At 39.0% G+C, this 22,902-nt stretch overlaps 1 protein-coding gene and 1 long non-coding RNA gene across 4 annotated transcripts in view; one reads left to right on the plus strand and one right to left on the minus strand.

Annotated features, from left to right (window-relative positions):
- The first annotated feature begins 8 nt into the window (after window positions 1–8).
- Window positions 9–22,895, plus strand: LOC117669050 (uncharacterized). 2 transcript variants are annotated; one of them, XR_004592356.3, is made up of 3 exons: window positions 9–92; window positions 20,955–21,107; window positions 22,553–22,895. It is a non-coding gene; the product is annotated as an uncharacterized LOC117669050 (long non-coding RNA). The 2 variants fall into 2 exon arrangements; XR_015733739.1 differs by lacking the exon at window positions 9–92 and adding an exon at window positions 18,580–18,729.
- The window catches only part of ASPDH (aspartate dehydrogenase domain containing), a 227,887-nt gene continuing 218,867 nt past the window's right edge, over window positions 13,883–22,902 (minus strand). For both annotated transcript variants that reach the window (XM_087891966.1, XM_087891965.1), the window contains exons 3-8: window positions 21,439–21,583; window positions 19,923–20,007; window positions 18,464–18,613; window positions 17,796–18,022; window positions 16,846–16,985; window positions 13,883–14,096 (exon numbers count right to left, since the gene is read on the minus strand). In XM_087891966.1, coding sequence (XP_087748092.1) covers window positions 14,059–14,096; window positions 16,846–16,985; window positions 17,796–18,022; window positions 18,464–18,613; window positions 19,923–20,007; window positions 21,439–21,583 — 785 coding nt within the window. In that variant the 3' untranslated portion in view covers window positions 13,883–14,058. The remainder of the gene's footprint in view (window positions 14,097–16,845; window positions 16,986–17,795; window positions 18,023–18,463; window positions 18,614–19,922; window positions 20,008–21,438; window positions 21,584–22,902) is intronic.

A 22,902-nucleotide genomic window follows, 5' to 3' on the forward strand; every position in this document is an offset into this window, starting at 1 on the left:
AAGGAGAGGCAAGTGCTGCGACTTGTTTCCCTTAGAGAAGGAGTATATTGATCGCGGATTCCGGAAGAAGTTCGGCGTTCCTTATAATTTAGGTAAAGATTACAGTATAATTCCCAACCGGTGGATGAGAAATATTGTAACTGGAAAACAAGTGGATTTGCAATCTTGGTACAACACTACGTTCAAAACACCTTGGAGTGTTGCTTTGTAAAGTGTAGGATTTCAACTCTTATAAGCTAACCCAACTATACGAAGTTTAAGAAGGGCAATTTAAATTGACCTTTGGTATTTTATGTCATAGTGTAGTGTATTCCATCAAGCTGGCCTGACCTAAACTTTTCCTCTTTTAAATGGAATTTTAAATTTGGTTTTAATTTATTGGGGTTTTAAAATGTCTCAGCCAAATTTATTTAATTAGTTTTATCTTTATTTTAAATTTTGTATCTACATGTTTTATTTTATGGCTGTTCACCGCCCTGAGTCCTTAGGGAGTAGGGCGGTATACAAATTTAATAAAATAAATAAATAAATAAATAAATAGTGTAGTGTAGTGTAGTGTAGTGTAGTGTAGTGTAGTGTAGTGTAGTGTAGTATAGTATAAATTATAAGCAGTTACTGTGTCAAATGCAGAATGCATACCCTTAGTGAAGTATCACTATTGACAGCAAAACTGCTTCCAGGACTCTTCTAACAGCCAGATTTATTATTCTTTTGTTATATGTTTACTATTACGTGTGAGTAATCTATGTTAGATTCACAGCCTACGTTTCTGGTAGAAACTTAATAATTCAAATCCTAACCATAGACCTAAAAATTACTAAGGAAGCATCTAAGAATATGGACTGTTCCAAGCAGGAGTTTTTTTTTTTTTTTTTAAATAAAAATTAGGATGTTAGATAAATTCAGTATGTCTTGATTTGAGGAAATCCTTTAGATAACTCTAATGTCAGTTGGCATAGCAACAGATTTTCCATAAGCGGTCAATCCAGTATTTTATATTTTTTTCCAATTGTTTTTCTTCAATCCTGGATCACTTAGAGTAGCAATATCAGTTGCTATCAGTTGAATCAGACTTTCTTTCTTTTTTTCAATATAAGGCATATTATGAACAAGATGTCTGACCTCATTTTCCAAAACTTTCTCACTTTGACACTCTTAATAGTTTTTATAATATTCAAAACCAGACCTCTGGCAATTCTGGCAACTTGTTCATGATTCTGTTTGTAATCAATTTGTGACATTCTCCTGCAGCCTTTGATCGAATGGTTAATTGTTTCATCCCTTTTATTACAACCAAGTCATTTTCTGTTGTTTGTTACATATAGAATTTTCACCTTCATTCAATTAGTTAGCAAAGCTTCTTTCTAAGACATTAAAATAAAGCCTTCAATTTTTTTTCCTTTAACCCTCCTGATAACCAATTCCATGTGGGTTTTTTTATCAGCTTTTCCTTTTATATCCTTCAAATTTTGACCATGTATTGACTTATGCTTCTAATTAACAAATAGTTTTTAATTGTTTCTACATTCAGTCTTCACCTTTGTTATTTTCAAGAACTTTCCTTGATTGATTTTCTTCATGCAAGGATTCTTGATGTCGTCATTCAGGCTATGCTTTTTTTCCATTACAATTTGTTCCACCTGTAGCAGTTCTCTACCCTCTTCATCTCTTGACAAATACAGTTCATCAGTATCATTTTTGGGGTATAAAGTATGCTATAGTATCATAAGGTTTGGTTGGTTTTTTGTTTTTTTTTAGTCTTCTGAATCAAGTTACCAAGTTTCACCTCAGTCCAGTCAATTATATTGCTGTATATTGAATAACAGGAACTGGCCCAGATATTGTTTTAATAATGTTTCCATCATTTAGCTTTGATTTTAACATTTTACAAACTCATGCAATATATTTGGTTGAAGTACTTTCTTTGATTCGATTCTGTAATAAAAGAATAAATTCTTCCAAAATTATAAAATATTTATATCCTTGTGGTGCTCTCGTTTTTATCAAAACTTCATTGTTAAGCTATATTCCCTCATCTTCAACAATTTTGCCTGCCTTATAGTTATGGTTGCACACTTGTCGATACTAAATCACATTCCAGTATCTTTATTGAATCCTTTTCTGCTTTTTTAATAAGGAATCTAGTTCAGCCTTTGGTTTTCCAAATAATTTTAAATCATCCAAATAGAGTAAACGCAAACTGCTTACTCATTCTTTGGCCGAGTCATAGCCACAGTTTTGTTCCAAATTGTCAGTGGGGCCATTGATAGTATAAAGAGTAAAGGTGATAATGAATCAACTTGAAGAATTCTATGTTTCATTTTAACTTCTCCTAACTCTTCCCTATTGGCCACCAGCTTTGTTTGCCAAAACTTCATTGAGGTTTTCATAAATTGCCAATTTTTTCTGCTGATTCAAAAAAATGATCAAATGATCAAATGCCTTTTTGTACTCTATCCAGGCCAGGGGTAGGCAATTTTCCCAAGGGGCCACATGAGAAACTACCTTCAACATAAAAGCAATGCAGTTATATTGCATGCATGGCTTAGACTTACTTATGGACCAGACGGGGACAGCCAAAGCCCGGATATGGCCAGGGCCAGGGGTGAAATGCTTCCGGTTCGGACCGGCTTGAGTGAATAGGTAGCGATGATGCCGGTGGTTCGGAGAACTGGTAGCAATGGCAACCCGAGGCTCCGCCCACCCGCCCAATCGTTGTTACTTCCTGCTTTTACTTCCAGAGAACCGGTAGTAAAAAAAATGCTTAAAAAGTTAAAAAAAAAGTTCCAATGATCAGCTGAGTGATGCATGACCATGGGAACTTTTTTTTTTACTTTTTAAGCATTTTTTTCTACCGGTTCTGGAGAAACAAAGCGTGTGTGTGTGTGTGTGTGTGTGTGTGTGTGTGTGTGTGTTTACTCCTGGTCTTTCGCAGCAGCCTGTGCCTGCCGTCCCATCCCCAGCCGGCTAAACCAGAGTTGGGGAATTCACCCCTTCAATCCACCCCCACCTTCATTCCTCTTTTCTTTGGAGGCCAACCTGAAGGAGCCTGTGTGTGTGTGTGTGCTGCACTGAATGTCAGTGCAGAGGCAGGGATGGCCTGCCAATCCACCTCTGCCTTCATTCAAAGATCTTTTAAAACCTGTGTGTGTGTGTGTTTGCTCCTGGTCTTCGCAGCAGCCCATGCCCGACATTCACACACACACACAGCGGTATTGATGAGATTTTTAGTGCAGGAAGCCAGACTTGCCTTCACAAGGTATGAAAGCTTCCTTACAAACGGAAAAACGGCAGGAGCAAGCAAGCACTTCTTTTTGTGCTCCTGGCATTTTTCCACTTGGAGAGGAGGAGGAAGAAGAAGATGAGGGTGACAATCCCGGGCGTGTGAAGCAAGGAAGCTCGGGCTGAGTGAAAAGGGGGAGCAGCCGAGCAATTTGTTTCTCTCTCCCCCCCGCCCCCCGGTCATCTCCCAGACTGGGTGGCCGAGGTAGAAAGGCTTGCAATCTTTAGGGCTAGGAGGCGTTGGATCTGGCTTGGTGAGAGGGGTTAGGCTGGTCAGGTGCTGATCATCAGAATTTTTTTTTTTACTTTTTAAAGCAGTTTTTACTAGTTAAAAATGCTTTAAAAAGTTTTTTTTAAATTGGCCACGCCCATCTAGTCACATGACCACCACCAGGCCACGCCCCTAAGCCACACCCACAGAAACAGTGGGGAAAAAAATTAGATTTCACCCCTGGCCAGGATACTGTTTAAATGCCCAGGTCTGATTCAGGCCATAAATAATGTTTTCCTTGAATTCCTTAAAACTAATTTATAAATCATAACTATTATTATTAATAATAGTAAGATGCCAATCAATTTTCAACAACTCCCCCCCATAAAAACCAAATTAGGGGAGGAGTGGTTTAATTTCAGAGATAGTGTAATTCCAAAGAAGGGGAACTATGAGAATTTTGTCATCATAATCCTTAAACATGATCTTAAGGGGAGGGAGGGAGACATTCTTCTAGATCTTATTGGACAGGTAGAAACCAATGAAACCCTGTTTCCCTGAAAATAAGACATCCCCTGATAATAAGCCCAATCGGGCTTTGGAGCGCATGCGCTAAAATAAGCCTCCCCCCAAAAATAAGCCCTCCACAAAAATATTTAAATGCAGAGCTGGAAATCAGGTAAGACAGCAAGAGGAGCCCCATCTCCACGCGCCCCAAAATAATAAAACCTCCCCCAAAATAAGACCAAGGGCTTATTTCTGGGTTCAAAAAAATATAAGACAGGGTCTTATTTTCGGGGAAACACGGTAGATGGTTTTTTAAATACAGTTGTTGTTAGTTGCGAAGTCATGTCTGACCCAAGGCGACCCCATGGACAATGTTCCTCCAGGCCGCCTTGTCCTCTACCATCCTCTGGAGTCAATTTAAGCTCACGCCTACTGCTTCAATGACTCCATCCAGCTACCTCATTCTCTGTCGTCCCCTTCTTCTTTTGCCCTCAATCTTTCCCAGCATTAGGCTCTTCTCCAGTGAGTTCTTCCAGTACACAAGTCCTAAACCATGTAGGCTTTAAAGGTGGTAACCAGCATGTTGAATTGTACCTTGAAGGTAACTTTTAACCAATGTAGGTCCTGGAGGTATTTATATGGGAACATCTATTGAGCTTCATCAATCAGCTGCAACATTTCGGATCATTTGAAACATCTGATTTATCTTCAAAGCCAACTGATGTAGAGTTCATTACAATAGTCCAAAAGTGTGGGAGATGTTCTAGATGTATAGCAAACTACCATTGTAACTTTTTTCATGGTATGTTACATTGTTGGATTTCTGTCTATAAATGACAGGCTCTGGTAAGAAAAAAAAGGCAATAGCTCTTAATCTAGGAATAACCAGCGTGCTATGAGTACAGATATATTCAAGGACACATTTCTTGAGGTCTGCATAGCTTCTAGCTCAACCTGATCTTATCATTTAATCTTTTAATTTAAAAAAAGAAAAATAAATAAATAGAAAAGGAAAATGCTGCTAAATGCCAGGTTTAACAATCACCTTTATTTACAAGAATGCCCCTGGCATCGGCAAACATTCTCATAAAATAAAAAATGTAGGTATAATTTCAGTCCAGCACTTTGCTTGGAAATGTGTCTACTTACTGTGGAGGCAGAGAACATCCAGCGAAATAAGATAAAGTTTCTGGGAGTACAACTAATAGTTTTTATGCCATTGTGGCAGCCATTTTATGAATAAAGGAGCTTCCATCAGCCATTTTGTCTATATTTATGACATGCTGACAAAATTCTAACTCCATCTATCTAGCCAAAAGAGTTACTACCTTTGTCTTAATTTCATACAATATTATAAAATGCTGAAAAGGCATCCATTCTTTAAAAGTTTCCCTAAATAGATAAAAAATCTAATTTGAAGCTAAAATGCTGAAAAAGCACCCATTCTTTACAACAATTTCCGTAAATTCTGTACATAAATATCCCTTTTGAGACCTAGAGAGATCTGGATATGGCCAGTGCAGGTTTTTTGGCAACATCATAGTATTTTGTTCCCACTGCTTTCTAGGGTACTTTTCAGCATCACAATCCAGCCTAAAATTTCTGATCTTAGTCAAGGTCAGCTGAGCAGTAGCACCTGCTAAGATTTTCACATTTTGAATTTCAGTATTTGCAACCTCAGCATAGTTGAAGGATGCTAAATTGGTGCTTTGTAACATGAGGTAACATTGTGATAGATGATAGATAGATAGATAGATAGATAGATAGATAGATAGATAGATAGATAGATAGATAGATACACACACACAAGGATATTGGGTAGCACTGAACAATCTTCAGACATCATCTAGCTATTATTCCCCTTTGATGTTTGAAATAAGTGGGATGTCTCATAACTTAATAGACAGCAAAGTGTTTTAATTTCTTCATCAAGCAGTGTTATTCTGAGTACTATAATAACATTAAATGACCATTATCACTATGTAATAGCTAATTTAGGAGATCTAAAGCTCTCCAAATTTTACCTATTAGGACCTTTGGGTTGACTTAATAAAGTTACTGCCCTAAAGATTGTGAAATTGCTTAAGTTGGGTACTAATTAAGTCCTGTATATTTCAGGTCATACCTAGGATTGATGGAACAAAGAAGCTCATAATGGCAGATTTCCTTATAAAAATTATTCAGCTGAATGACAGCTTCAAGTTAAACACTAATTATGTCAAACTAAAAAATGGAACCAAATGGAATTTAATAATTAATGATTCTATTCCAATTAAAAAAAACGGAGAAGTTAAGAATATAAAGAAATCTTGCTGTGTAAGGATATAAATATTTGGGAAAATAGATTTTTTTAAAAAATATTTTTCTGCCGTTAATTGTTTTTATAAATGACTTAAGATGGTGAACATATCTAGTAATCTCCTATTGTCCCCACAACAACCCTGTGAGGTGAGTTGGGTTGAGGGAGAGGGACTGGTACAAGGTAACTCAACCAGCTTTCAGGCCTAAGCCTGGTTTCTGGAGCCTTAGCCAATAAATAATTTTTCTTGTTTGTGCTTCTCTTAATTGGCATCATGCATTCAGTAGGAAACTGGCCATCTTTCTAGTGTTGCAGTTTAAGTATCACCAAGTGCTACTTACAACAGCCATTCCCCACCACTCTAACCAGGATGTCCTTTCTTAAATCTGAGAGCTGCATTTGGGCCTATCACTGGTACACATCCTGAAGTAGTGAATAGGGTCAGGATAAGAATTACATTTGAATTAACTTTCTATACTAATGAATAAGGAGAGTGGTGCCTCGTGGTTATGATACTGGGTTGACAATTTGCAACTCACATTTGAAACCCATGTTGCTGTTGTGTGACTGGATAAACTCCCATCATTTGCTCCAGCTCCTACCCACCTAGTAGTTCAAAAGTGTAAAAACATGAGTAAATAGGTACCACTTTAGGGGGCTTATTAACAGGGACATGAAAAGAACTCCCTACTGGGTGTCCACCCAGGCAACAGTGATTTTACAGGGTGATCTTTTCACCATGGAAGTATACTAATGAATAAAATTATATTGTAAACTAAACTCAAATATAATTAATTAGATTATCTATTACTCATGAGTTTTATTATTTCTTCCACCTATTATATTAAATATGACAATTTGGTAACAACTGTGGGAGGCATTCATGGCTTTGGAAGGCCACATGGGGGCCCCTGGATTTCAGGACTTGTAGCTCTGCTCTGTTCTAAAATGCTCAGAATTTCAGGAACAGCTCCCTTGAGACATCCCTCTGATAAGCATAATGCAACCTGCTCTCAAATAACATACGGTCAGATCTTTAAGCATCCAGTTAAAAGCAAAAATGATATGCCTAAGCACAATTGTCACTGTGCCTCTTTAACAAGATATATTGCAAAGAATGAGATGGGATTGCAAGAATTCCAGCAACCAGGGTGGATTTGATTTAAATCAAACTGATTTAAATCACGATTTAAGTCATTAGTCAGTAAGGCTTGATTTAGATCATAGTTTTCTACATAAAGACTAATTCTTGCTGGTATAACTTTAATATGCAAGTAGATGAAGATTTTTAGAATAACAACTTTTCATATTAAATTGGGGTATTTTAAATTTCTGGGATTTTAATTGGAGCCTAATTATTTAATGATTTTAAATTTTAAATTGTTGTCGTGTTTTTTGTGTTTTTAAATAGGCTGTACACCGCCCTGAGTCCTTCGGGAGAAGGGCGGTATAGAAATAAAATTATTATTAAATTATTATTATATTAGTTTTTTTATCCCTAGTTTAATAGGTTAATTATTCATATTTGGACAACTTTTCTGTTGTACTTAGGAAGGACCCAATTTGTGGGGGCAATAAGCTGACTTTGTATAAATATACAAAAGGATGAAGGCTATTGCTGAGCACATTGTAAGCCGCCCTGAGTCTTCGGAGAAGGGTGGCATATAAATCAAATTAAATAATAATAATAATAATAATAATAACAATTTAAATAGATTTGTTCAACTGAAACAATAACATTACAGCATATGTTATTTGCTTAAACAAACATCCATGTTTGTTAACTAATTTGGCTAAACAATATATATATATATATATATATTAAGAAACTTAGACTGTCAGCCCAGCCTACACATGAAAAACTTAAATACTGTCCTCTGTAGCTCACTCGTCATCTTCATCTTCTTCTTTGTTCATAATCTGGAAAAGAAAAACAAGCTTTCCTGCTTTATTGGGTCCCAAACGATTTCTCGATTTAGAATGAATGAGTCCAAAGGAAGAGAATATTCTTTCAACGCCTGCAGAAGAAGCTACTGCTGTTAAAAGTGAAATCATTACTTGAACAGTCTCTAAATCCAAGTGCTTAAGTGACTTCCACCAGTTCACTGATGTGACTTTCTTTAAAATATCTTCAGCAAACATATATTTCTTGAATGGTTCCCCCTTAGCTTTGAAGTTTATTATAGGTGGCATTACAGATGGATGATTGCTGGATACCCATGTCATAGCTAACTCCTCTTCCTCAGCACTTAAGTTTTGACCCTGATACTGGATATTGACAATATTTGCCAAAAAATGAGCTGGAGATAGTACTTGTCCCATTCATTTTTTTAATGCTTGTAATTTAATTCTGTCCATGTGTAGTTCTGTTTTTAAGTGTTCACTCAGTTCCTTCCAAATTTCAACAGCATCAGCAATAAAACAGCTATTTTTCTGTATTTTGTTTAAAGCTTCAGAGATGGGTTTCAGGATGCTCAGCATATGTTCAACATTTCTCTTAAGCCCAATGTTGAGGATTTTGGCCGTGACAGTGCCATCTATTTTATCTCAATTTTCTTCACAAACTGTCATCAGAATTGTCCAGTTCTTGATATACTGCTCAAAACAGTTTACCACAGAGTTCCATCTAACATCTTGTGGGAGTGTTAGCTTGGTTCCACCCATCTTTTTCAGAGCTGCTGCAGCAAAATGATTGTTACGGAAGTATTTAGCAATTTCAACAACATTAGTCTTTATTTCTGGAACACTTAAGTCTTTGGCTAAGAGGTGCAGCAAATGAGCACTGCAACCATATGTTATTAGCTTTGTATTCCCTTCCTGCTCTTCTAAATTTCTTCTCATCTTGGATACATTTGCAGCATTGTCTATGACCAAACTACGTACTAGACATTTGAATTTTTGTTCACATGTTATTATAGCTTTTACTGCCACTTCTTGTAAGTATTCTGCTGTGTGTGCATTTCCTGACGTATCAATTGTTTGTGCAAGGAAGACTTTCCCTTCTTCTGTTGTTATACAAGCACATACAATAGGATCATTATGGACATTACTCCACCTATCAATACTTAGGTTAACAATTCTACCCTCCAGAGCTGTTGCACCTTGCTCCATTTCTCTATCATACACTTTATCCAGCAGTTTCCCTGCAACATCTGCTCTGCTGGGTGGACTGTATCCTGGTCTCAGTGACTGAACCATATTAATGAAATGTGGGTTCTCTGTCAGACGGAAAGAAGAGTTCGTTGCATAAACAAACTGGGCAATTTTTTCATCAATTAACTCTTTTTCTAATCTGCTAGTTTTTATCACAAACTTATCTATGGTGGTTCCAGGAGGGAAGGTTTTTTTCTTTTAGGTGACAGTGATATGTGGTTGTGGGTGTCTGATGATGATGATGCTAATGAAGCACTATCCTGGATGGATAACTCTGAAACTGTAGAACAGGAGGATGGTGATCTTGAAGGTGGATAGTTTCCAGAATCCATGAATTCCCCTAAACAAATAAGTCAATGCTGTTATTTTATTGTTTATACAATTTCTGCTTATTGTACACAGCACTGCCCCAAAAGGAATATTTGCTTTTCTTCATAACTGTACCAAATGACAGTAATATGCAGTAATAATAAGAAATATAATTTTGCTCAAACATGACCGTTCAAGGCAGTCTTTAGAAATATGATTCAATAAAAATGTTTACCAACCTGAAGATCCTGCCTGTTCAAATGTGTTTCTTTGGTCATCTTCATCACAGCACTTCTCATGATGTTGCCTCATTTGGGCCACCAGGCCTTGCATTTTTTTGTTGCAGTGTTTGCAGTTTGCACGCATGCCTGCCTTACCGATAGGTAAAGGAACTTCATTAAAATATTGCCAAACTGGGTCTCTTTTACAGCCTGCTGCTATTATAGGTTTTTTCCTCCAAGGAAAGAATGTGATAAACCTCAGGTCATACACACAAAAAGATCCAAAGACTTGTCTGTCTGTGCCTGTGCAGTATTGTGCTCAGAAAGTTTCACTTTCATTTTGTACTGCTTGTCTGCTTGCCCCTTCCTCCTCACACTTAGTTTCACTTTCTTCTTGTGCAGATCTATTCCACTCCAAATTATTATTATTATTATTATTATTTATTAGATTTCTATACCGCCCTACTCCCGAAGGACTCAGGGCGGTGCACAGCCAAACAATAAAAACACATACAATACAAAATTTAAAAAATAGAATAAAATCAAATTAAATAATTTTGGCCCCGACAAATTTAAAACCCCAAACTTTTAAAACCAATTTAAAATTGAATATATAAATACTAAAAAATATTTAAAATTTTAAAAATCTTTTATAAAAGAGGGGGAAAATTAGGCCAGGCCGGCCTGGTGAAATAGTAAGGTCTTTAAGGCGCGGCGGAAGGTGCGCAGATCCGGGATCCTCCGTATCTCTGGGGGGAGCTCGTTCCAGATAGTAGGTGCCCCCACAGAGAAGGCTCTCCCCCTGGGGGCCGCCAGTCGGCATTGTTTGGCTGACGGCACCCGGAGGAGCCCCTCTCTATGGGAGCGTACCGGCCGGTGGGAGGCTATTGGTGGTAGTAGGCGGTCCCGCAAGTACCCGGGTCCTAAGCCATGGAGCGCTTTAAAGGTGGTAACCAAAACCTTGAAGCGCACCCGGAAGACCACCGGGAGCCAGTGCAGCTTGCGCAGGAGAGGTGTTACATGGGAACGCCATGTCGCTCCCATTACCACCCGCGCGGCCGCACTCTGCGCCAGTTGGAGCCTCCGGGTGCTCCTCAAGGGGAGCCCCATGTAGAGAGCGTTGCAATAGTCCAGGCGGGAGGTGACAAGGGCATGAGTGACCGTGCGTAAAGAGTCCCGATCCAGAAAGGGACGCAACTGGCGAATCAGGCGAACCTGATGAAAAATCCTCCCGGTCACGGCCGTCAAGTGCTCTTCTAAAGACAGCCGTGAGTCCAGGAGGACGCCCAAGTTGCGAGCCCTCTCCGTGGGGGCCAATGATTCGCCCCCAATAGTCAGTGATGGCGTCAACTGACTATATCGGGACGTCGGAAACCACAGCCACTCAGTCTTGGATGGGTTGAGCCTGAGCCTGTTCCTCCCCATCCAGATCCGTACGGCCTCCAGGCACCGGGACATCACTTCAAGGGCATCGTTGGGGTGATCCGGGGTGGAGATGTACAGCTGGGTGTCGTCAGCGTACTGATGGTACTCCACCCCGAAACCACGGATGATCTCGCCCAGCGGCTTCACATAAATGTTGAACAGGAGAGGCGAGAGGACCGACCCTTGCGGCACCCCACATATGAGGGGCCTCGGGGTCGACCTCTGTCCCCCTGTCAACACAGACTGCGACCGGTCAGAGAGAAAGGAGGAGAACCACCGCAACACAGTGCCTCCCACCCCCAACTCTTCCAACCGGTGCAGCATGATACCATGGTCGATGGTATCAAAAGCCGCTGAGAGATCTAACAGGACCAGGACAGAGGAGCACCCCCTGTCCCGAGCCCTCCAGAGATCATCAACCAACGCGACCAATGCCGTTTCCGTGCTGTACCCGGGCCTGAAGCCCGACTGGAACGGATCCAGATACGTCGTTTCATCCAGGTGCTGGGGGAGCTGTTGCGCGACCACACTCTCAACAACCTTCGCAACAAAGCGAAGATTGGAGACCGGACGATAATTTACCAACATTGCCGGGTCCAGGGAAGGCTTCTTGAGGAGAGGCCTCACCACCGCCTCTTTCAAGGCGGCGGGAAAGTCACCCTCACTCAGCGAAGCGTTTATAATCCCCTGGAGCCAGCCTCGTGTCACTTCCCGGGAAGCCAGTACTAACCAGGAAGGACACGGGTCCAATAAACAAGTGGTCGCGTTCAGTCTACCCAGAATCCTGTCCACGTCCTCAGGGGTCACAGGATCAAACTCATCCCAGATAACATTCTCAAGACCTGCCCCTGTCTCTCCCCCTGAGACTACCCAGTCGGAGTCCAAATCTTCCCGAATCTGAGTGATTTTGTCATACAGATACTGAACAAAATCCTCGGCTCTACCCTCCAAGGGGTCCTCCCGCGCTTCCTGGTGGAGCAGGGAGCGGGTCACCCTAAAGAGGGCGGCCGGGCGATTATCTGATGACGCAATAAGAGCAGCAAAATAACTACATTTCGCTGCTTTTATCGCCACTAAGTAATTCCTAATGTGGGATCTTACTAGTGTCCGGTCAGATTCAAGAAGACTGGCCCTCCAACTACTCTCTAGGCGTCTTTTCTGGCGCTTCAACTCCCTCAGCTCCTCGGTAAACCAAGGAGCCAATTGAGATCGGCGCCGGGTCAGAGGCCGCAAAGGCACGACCCGATCCAGAGCACCAGCAGCCGCCCTATCCCAGGCGGCCACCAAATAATCAGAAAAATATTGTTTCTATTCTATTCACTGAACTTCTTGAAACTTAGCACTGAAGGGGTTGATTCTGTATTCATAGGTTTGTAAAACAATAGGATTAAGGTCTTTTTCTCAACTCTGTTCATGTTATAACATTTTTGCTGTGAAGAAGAGGCATGTGATCTCTGCTGAGTCGAATTCAGTTTTGAGAACTGCAAAAGTAAACCAAGCATCTCTGATAATATCTTGTAGGCGGAGAAACTGCCTAATAATCTTACAAAACCCCTGGAAGAGCATGACATTGTGAATGGATTAATGGAATTTATTTACCAAAAAAATTAAACATATACAGCCTTGTTCTACATAATTAAAAGACTAATCTTTATTTCATGATGGAATAACCTTTGGATAGTAATATATTTTCCTCAAAAAGCATTTTATTTAAAAAAAATCCGATTTAAATCAAAAAAATCTGATTTAAATAAAAAAAATCCGATTTAAATCAAAAAAATCCGATTTAAATAAAAAAACTGATTTTTTTGATTTTTTTGATTTTTTTAAAAAAATCATTGATTTTTATCCACCCTGCCAGCAACTGAACTTTGTCTCATTTGAATCAGTTTATCCCTATGTCACATTTATTATTTTTATAAATCGCTCAAGGCAGCAGACACACAATACTACTTTCTCCTCCTATTTTCCCTGCAACAACAAACCTGTGAGGTGGGTTGGGCTGAGAGAAAGTGACTAATCCAAAGTCACTGTCATGCCTAAATCCTGTCTAGAACTCAACATCTTCCAGTTTCTTGCCTGGTGGCTTACTCACTAGACCAAACTGGCTTTATTTTTGTGGACAATGGAAGCAACCCATAAGGATGATAGAATCAAAACCGTTGTCAGCTTGAAAAGTAAAAGCCATCTGTAAGACAATCTTCTCCAATTTAGTGTTCACTAGAGATATTGGACTACAGCCCCCAACAATGCACCCAATCAACTATGCTGAGCAGAATGACGAGAGATGTACTCCCAACACATCTGGAAGATGCCATATTGGGAAATACTGATTTTGAGGAAATGGACAAAAGCTTATGAATTATTTTACCAGCTTTCCCCAATTTCAGTGTTGCTTCAGATCTGTGGACCTCCATTTTCAAAATTCTCAGCAATCATCCTGCTGGTTAGGGGGAACTGCACACTTACAAGGTGTCCAGACTGGAGAAAGTTGATTTATTTGACTGACAAACTGAAACCATCCAAGATGTGTGAATGGGTTTCTTCTGCTTCCTTTAATGAGGTGCTGCTACCTTTCTTGGTCTTCCCATTCCATTGTAATTACTTCCAGGTATCTTCTGTGAATCCTCTTAGGAAGATATCTCATAAACTCAGCATAGGTAGACTCGGCCTCCATGCCCTTGGCACACTATAGGAAGGAAAAGAGAACAGATCATTCAAGGCCTGGGTTGCTGCTTCTACGGTATTTCCCAAACCTGATTCTTAGCCAATTCCCTTATTATTGTCTGAAGCAGAAGTTTGCTTCAGTATCTAAACAAATCAATTTCCTCAGCTATTTCCTCTTTCTTAAAAATACTGAAATTGGGCCCTTTTGAAAAACAAAGCTGAACTCTTGATAAATGGAGTAAAAAGTTATATGGCGAGAAGGGAAGAATTTTAAAAAGAACCTCACAGAAGCTAACACTTATACTTTAACATCAGTGATCAAGTTATCCTAAGGAATAGGGAAACTAAAACGTTTAGATAAAAATATTCTTTAAGATTAATTTTTATTTTAACAATGTGGGAAGTTAAGTCTATTATCTCTGGTGATTATTGCTTCTCTACAATTGTCTCAGTCCTTGTATATTTTATGCAAATGGCTCCGCTTTACAGCAGAGTTGCTTCTATATTAAGAATGAGTAATTTGTGAACTACTTACAACCTTACTCTTTCTTGCTTATTTTTCTATTGGAGATCCTTCTAAAATCCTGTATGTGATTGAAACAGCTTTGTGTCTTTAATCTCCTTTGCATTGTTTGATTCTATTTATCTCTTTTAAAACTGATTCCTCTCTCCACATAGCAAGTTGCAGAAGAAGCCTGATTTTCTAGCCACAAATCTCAGTTTTATAGAGAGTGACATTTTTACTAGGTACACCTAATTATTTCACCTGCTGAGATTTGGGGAAGGACATCATGGCTTTAGGGGAAAAAGTTTAAAGCTTTCATCCTTTTGTCACAGAGGCTAAATCCTGCTGCTAGAATCCATCCTAAATATTTGGGGAAAGATGACTGAATTCAGAAGGACCTTTGCCCAAGTAGGGTTGCAGCCTTTATTTTTCAGTTTTTATTATTTTATTATTAATTTTAGATTAATATCCTGTCTCAAAGTGGCTTACATGAGAATCTCCCTTTATTTATCCCTACCGCAATGACCTTGAAGTAGATGAATTGTATCCAGTGAGGTTCCATTCATAATATCTGACTGTCCCCAGTTTTAAACTAATACTTCAACCAAGATATATAAATGACCCCACAAAAAAAAAGTGCCAAGCTCTATCATGTTAGCCATGGACAATCCTGAATAGGATTCGTATCTCACATGGAATCTGCCAGGACTCTGTGTATAAACGGGGCAGAGTATCCTCCCCTTAGTGTAACTGTATGTCCCCACTTCATACTGTAGCTCATATTGTGACCAACTGTAAGCTAAGGGCATGTACCAGTCCAATATTTTATTTTTTAAAAAATATAAATGCTGTGCTTCAATGCAGTGATGGGTTGCTCCCGGTTCGCCCCGGTTCGGATGGACCAGTGGTGGCGGCGGGAGGCTCCGCCCACCCACCCAGACGTCATAAAAAGTGCTCTGCGCATGCACAGAAGCGCTTTGCGAGTGCATGTAACCATGCACTACCGATAGCGAGCTGGTAGTGCCGGGATTTGAAACCCACTACTGCTTTAATGGTTAAATCTCCTAGACATTAATATTTTAGCATAGATCTTTTTAACATTTATATTTTATGGTGTTTTATTAATCTAAATGAAATGTTAATAAATATTGCTAGTCCATATATGATATGCCATACGCTAAATAAATTTAACCACTATACCACACTTTCTCTCCATCTATGTTTTCTTAAACTGACTCCTGATCACCATTAAGGATAGTTCAGAGATCACCCAAAATAGGAAACAAATAATATACAACGTAAATGAAGGCATAACCAAGAGATGTGATTGTCTACTCACTAGAGTAGATAGGAACAATTCTCTTATCACTTCTTTATAGCAATTGTATTATTATATAATTATATAATTACTCCAGTGGTGCAGGTAGGAGGTGCAGATAGAAAGGAAGGAAGGAAGGAAGGAAGGAAGGAAGGAAGGAAGGAAGGAAGAAGAAAAAGAAAGAAAGAAAGAACCAATAAGAAATCAGATGTGGTATAAGAACTTGAGCTGGCATGGGAATGCCAAGACTTACTTTCTACATTATTCTTTCACCTTAATTTTTAAAAGTGTTTAAAACTATCCTTAATGGCGACCAGGAGTTAGTTAAAATCATGGACCAGCTAATGGTAGTCTTATAAAATAACCCTTTTATAAATTTTTCTAAAAAAACAAAGATGCTTATTTATTGGTAAAATAAATATTTCTGTAAAAGGAGACCCCTATTAATCTATTTTATTCAAGAACTCAAGTGATCTAACTACATCAGTGACCACATTGCTGTAACAAAACTAGTTTAGAATATCTAGTAAGGTAGTCTGATATAAAAATAGATAGCGATGTAGTTAAGGATTTGTATAGAAAAGCATATTTAGCTGATGATATACAGTAGTTTGCCATTGCAAATGCAATGTTGAAATTGCCACATCTGCACATCTGTCAAAGTTACATGTTCAGGGTAATATTCAACTGGCCTTCCCAAACCTGTTGCCATCTAGAAGCACTGAACTTTAATATTAAAGTTAATCCCATCAGAAGTGAGATGAGTGATGCTAGATGCGATTTAGGAAATGATTATCCAGCACAACTGGCATGAAAGATTGGGGAAAGCTAAGTTCCAACCAAGAATTACAGGTACTATTTTAATCAAAGTCAGAATTGGAACAAACTGACATACAATCTAGATGATGGATGCATAGATTCTGGATAAGGGAAGGTTTTCATCCTCACCCAATAGGCTGCTCCAGAAAGCAGCAAAGGTGGCTGACCCTGTGACAGCCCCACAAGCAGCTGGGTTCTTGCGACTGGTGCTGACTGAGAAGCCCCCTAGGCCTGTTGCTTCAATCATCACCACATGATAGTTGGGAAGGCTGCAAGATAAAATTGTGTTCAATTAGATCAGAAGTTTAGAAGAAAAATGACACAAAGCCATGAGTTTGCTGGCACATGCTTCATACAGTGTTTCTCCAATTTGGTAACTTTTAAGATGTGTAGATGTCAACTCCCAGAATGCACTAGCCAATATACTGCCTGGGGAATTTTGGAAATTAAAGTCCACTTATCTTAAAATTATCAAGATTGAGAGACACTGCTTTGGCATCATTGGGTGGGAGAGACCTATTACATTTTGAGATCCTGTCTTGAGCACTTTCAGAAAATGGCTACCATGATATTTCTTTCCATTTATCAAGAATATAACACCGTTTGTAGCCCTCAGAATATTCCCTAGATATATGAGTTTCCTTTTTTTAAAAAAAAAATTAGCATCAGGGGTGTCTACACTGAATGATTAAAAAAAAGACAAAATGGTTACAGCTACTTGGTGATCAAAACTACTCCTTTTTATGACTATTGTGGAAATCATCTTGACTTTTCTGACACATAAGGCTGCCAGTTCTGCTTGGCATTCTCCCAAACAAATTTCTGCACTTTCTGCCCCCACCACCCCACATTCATTTCTTTTTTCTGAGAATGCCTGCAGGCCCTATTTGGGGAATGGGAGAAGTCTTGTAAATAAAGATAAGGCACCGCAGGTTTCTTATTTAAAATTTAAAAATCTGAAATAAACTTTTTTATAACCACAAAGAAACCCAGATAAAAACCAGGCGTGCAAGATGTGCATTAGAGATTAAGAGGGATTCACGGGTACCAAGTTGCTTACCCTTTAGATGAAGACTTACTTGGGATCTGCTACCAGGCAACCTTTCACACCATCGAAGCCCAGACTTGGAGCAGCAATGCAAGCTGCTGCCATTGTGTTGACATTGTTGGGGGCCAGGGGACACAGACTCCGCACAGGGCCATTGTACAGCACCATGCTTTCCTCCTGGGCTCCCTTTGCAAGCTCCCCAAGAGACCCACCCAACCGGAAGCTGTCTGGGTGTTTAGTCATGGTGACTGTTAATGCCTAGAAAAGACAAAATGGAGTATTTTGTCACATATCCTTAAATATCCTTTTCTTTTAGCCTTTTAAATAATAGAATCCCAATGCAAAGATTTCCACTTCTGAATAAGAATGTGCCTTACATTAAGTCAGAGTATTAATTTGTTTTTTTCTGTGATGTGTACATTGCTTGACTGAAAGTTTTCCAGAATTTCAAACTGGAGTCTTCCACAGCTACATTTGATGATGTCAGTAATTCCTCAAATATTTATGCCCAAATTTCCTTTTATCAACATTTTCTCTTACGTTAAGGTTTCCTATCTGGACTTAGGGTACACCTCCAAGATTTAAATTGCAAAAACTGCAATTTCTTTCCAGACTGGCAGTTCTGGAAGATGCAGCCCCACCTTTTATAGATATCATTAGGTTAAGGCTACCCTACCCCATTCCTCTATAGGCACTTACCTGGAGCATCCCTGCATCATCCAACCTTTGAATGTCTTGACCACCCCATAGAGCTCCACTGGGGATATAGAGAGTGTGTCCAGTCTTTTTTGCCACTTCACGTAATCTAAGATCAGTGTTTGCATCTGCTAGGGCTGTTGGTGATCCGACCTAAAGGACATGGAGATATTTGCATTGTTGATGGTGCGGTGTCTGGGAGAGGAGTGCTTCAGGATGATATTTTTACTACTTCTCTCCAATTATTGAATGCAGAATAATTTAATTTGGTAAGACAAAGGAGAAGGATACAGAAACCGAGTACACATAGCATACTAAGTGATAATGTGATTTATTTCATTTAGACTAGCCTTTCACAAACTGACATTCCAAATATGCAGATTTCAACTCCAAGATTTTTCAGTAATGGCCATGCTTACAAGGAATTCTGGGAGTCAGACTACATATCTGGAAAATGCCATGTTTGGAAATGTTAATTTAGATTTACCATATTCTGTAATCCAAATTCATGTCCACCCTTACTAGGACTCCAGGAGTTGTCTCAAACATTTGTCAAAACTTAATTGCATAATTTTTATACCATAGAAAACATGAAAACATTACCACAAGTCTTTAAAAATAAGCTTAACATAATCTAAAGAACAGAGAAAATATCAAACTTTCTCCCAAAACACCAGAACAAATAGCAAATCCTGTCCCTGCCTATGTACATGACATAGTCATGCACAATTTGCATTATTGTTTCACTCCCTATGATCCTTGATCCCTTCCAAAACATTGAATGGTTTCTGATCACACAAAAGTTCCCTATTCCTGCTGGAAACCATGGTTAAGAGTGTTTTGCATATCACATTTGGAACAAGATGCTCCATTGGTTGAGGTAGGATGAAGATAAGCTAAACATAGTCTCTTCACTGCTAGCTGAGTATTCACTTAATAAATTGATTCCTTCAAAATATCTTACAGAAATATACACTGAAGTGAAGAATGTCTCCAACAAGATTTATCTTTGACTGGTCAGAAAGAAATTTGACACCATTTGATACCATTGTTTTTAAGTAAACCAAGTTCTTAAACTGGTCTATCCAGATATGATGCAATTGCAAATATCCAAATAAGCATCTTCTGTGCTAGTTGGGAATTATAGGGGTTACTGTATAAACCCAACACTTGAATAAGATGTTGGTTAGGCTGGCTGGAATTCCAATAGATACGGAATGCATTTGTTTGGTGGACAATATTCTAAAGGATTAAAAAGACAGACAGGAAAGGAATGCTGGTAATAGGATGGAGATAATATTTCATCAGATATATTTACAGCAATAGTATAGATGGATTCATTTTTTTTTATTCAATTAAACTAAAAGATGCATTTTGCCAGACCACTTTGAAATATATTTGGAAGAAATAAAAAATATGCTGATGCTGCCTGCCTCTATTTGTAGGCAGCTGTAGTCCTCACCATAAAATCTGCAGCTTTAAGGAAGAAGTCCCCATAATCTTGGACAATGCAGGGATGTGCCACTTCAACAATGACATCAGGATGGCTTTGGAAAGAAGCAAGAAACATAATAACTAGAGGCTAGCTTAACTAAACCAGTGCAGTACCTAGTTAACAATCCATTTCTCCTTTATTTTTTAACCCCTGAAAAGTATTTTTAATAGACCAACTCTTGCACTAAATCTCAAAAAATAATGGTATTCTTCCATAAAATCCCAAGAGATTCACACACACAATGTGCCTTGAAATTTAGCCTTCCCCAGCTTGATTGACCCACAGGTATTCAGTTACAACTCCCCATTATTCCCCATCCAGTAGGATAGCGGTGATGATAACGGAAGTCTAGACATCTTGAGGGCATCACATTTAGTCAGAGAAGATTGGTTTAATCACAGAATCTTCCTCAGGCTGGGGAATGCTAAACTATTTTGATCAACAGCAGCACTCCAGGGCTGTTGTCAAGTATCTCCTCCCTGGCCCTGTGTAGAAATGCTTATGTTTGAATGTGGGATTTTCTACTAAATACATCTTTATTGGGTTTGTATTTCATCTTTCAAGGCAACTAAGAAAAGTGAGATTCAAAACAAAATACAATGATCAAAACCTAAAGGTAGGTGGGTCAAACATCAACCCAGTCAGTCAGAACAAATAAATGTGAGGCAATTCTGCCTAGGTTTGCAGTAGCTCAAACAGTCAATTTACAAAACCAAGTATCTGTTTGAATAAAGATACCTTTGAATGCCAGTTGAAGGTCATCAATTTCCCCTGGCAAGAATGCCAATAGAGAACATGTCTTCCCAATAAGAAAAATGTAATGATTTTGATAATAAACCCTGGCCACATTGTGAATCGTCCATTGAAGTCATGTCTACCTAGACATATTCATTCAATAAAATTCAATTCAGTTTCTACACAGATAATCATACAGTGTATAGTATGGTATATGATGATTATAATTCATTAGATAATATTGCACTTTTTCTCCATTCATAGAATTGCCTCCTCAATTTATTTCCATTACAAAAATCCTGTGAGATAGGCTAGGCTGAGAGATGAAGATTGTTCCAAAATCACTCAGTGAGCTGAGAGACGACTTGAATTTGGGCCTAACATCTTAATAACAACATTTTGCTGACTGCTAAACAGGTGAGAAGCACTCACACTAACTACAACTACTTTTTGTACTGAATTTGATTTTTGTACTGGAGCGTAGCCCAAGCAAAGATTGAATGTGGCTCTCAACTCAATATCAGTAGTCCTTAACTTGCAAACTTTGTTTATTGGAAGTCAGCTGGGAAGATTGAAAATGGTGATCACATGACCCTAAATTTTTGCAACCATTATAAATGTAAGCCACTTGCCAAGCCCCCAGATTGCAATCATTTGACCATAGGGATGTTGCAATGATCCGAAGTATGCTGACAGGTCATAAATAATTTTTTTCCAGTCTTCACTGTGAAAGGGCTTGTCTGCTCACCATTGTGAAAAATCTGTCAACTTCCCCAACCTCAGTTCCACTGGTACGGTGCCCTCCATCTTACTGGCATCCCGGTTCCAAACAAAAGCCAGCTCCAAACCATGTTGGAAGCCTTCATCCTGGATTCGTTTTGTCAGATACTGGCCTAAAGATTGAAAATGAGATAGTATTATCACCACTTTGGACTTAACTCTCTCATGCACCTGTTACACTCCAGATGTGGAAAAAAAATATACCCATAAAATTCTGGCATAATTGCCATAATTTTGCTGAGATTTTGTTCTGGGAGTGACTCTGTGTTAATAATTTCCTTTGTTTTGATTAGAACCTCCAATGATTTGGGGGGCTCTTATGCGCTGGTTGAGTTCACGCATGTCAGGTTAAGATATAACTTGCCTAATCATGATTTATGGAGTAAACTATAGTATGCCCAAACATAAATCATGGTTTATATAGCGCTAAGCCAAAACCAAGCAAATCACATTATAGCTTAGTACAATGGATGTGTTTTATGAGCTTCAGGAAAGATTTGTTTGACCACCATTGGAAACAGAATGCTGAGCAATACATTAATCTTTTTTCTGATCGAGCAAAATAAACCTTATGTACTTAGGGGAAAAAGCACATGTACAAGAAGATAGAGGCTTGTTTTATTAGCCCAAAGCAAAAATCAATGAAAAAAATCAGAAGCGGGTGAGGGGGGGAGGGGTTAGTAGATCCTGACAGTTACAGTAAACTAATCAAAAGTGAAAGAACAGTTTGGCATTTGCTCCAGGTCAAAATCAAGACCTAAGAAAAAGCCTGGGTTTGAAAAATATGAGAATATGAGTCTTTGGAGAAAACCATTTGACTGCCTCTAGCGCAGGAATGGGAAATTTTGTAGTAGCTAAAAGCTGAGTTGTTTTTATATGGTCTCCAGGGGATAGGGCAGGCGATGTGATAACACAGAGTGGGTGGGGCCAACATCTGCAGAGATTTAAGGCACACATTATACCCCTTAATCCCCCTCACATCACTGCAAATTGTTGAGGTTTTTAAGGTTAGCATAGATATCTTAAACTTCTGCAAAGTCTTGGTAAGTTGTCCCCCCTCCCCCTTCTTTTCTTCCCTGAAGGACCAAAGCATTTGGCCAATTCTAGCAGTGCTCTGTGGAACGGCAGATAGTGACACTTGCAGCCAACAGGTTATCAGCCTGTGAGAAATATGACACATCCCAAGGAAATTTTGTCTTCTCCTATCAGCCACCCACTGCCTCCTTTGTCCCTATTAAGAGCGGTCACCTGCTGCCTTTCCTGTGAAGATGGTACATACGAGATTGGCAGAAATTGGCCAACCAGGCTCCATTCAGAATGCTTGTAAAAATCAAGGTATCTTTCCCAAATCCCAACTCAAATGTTTTAGAAAACACACTTGTTAAAATTGGTTTTGAAATAAAAAGACACCCATGTTTTCACAAATATTGGG

Source organism: Pantherophis guttatus, chromosome 4, assembly GCF_059756535.1.
Source record: "Pantherophis guttatus breed Tessera chromosome 4, ASM5975653v1, whole genome shotgun sequence".
NCBI lineage: Eukaryota > Metazoa > Chordata > Lepidosauria > Squamata > Colubridae > Pantherophis > Pantherophis guttatus.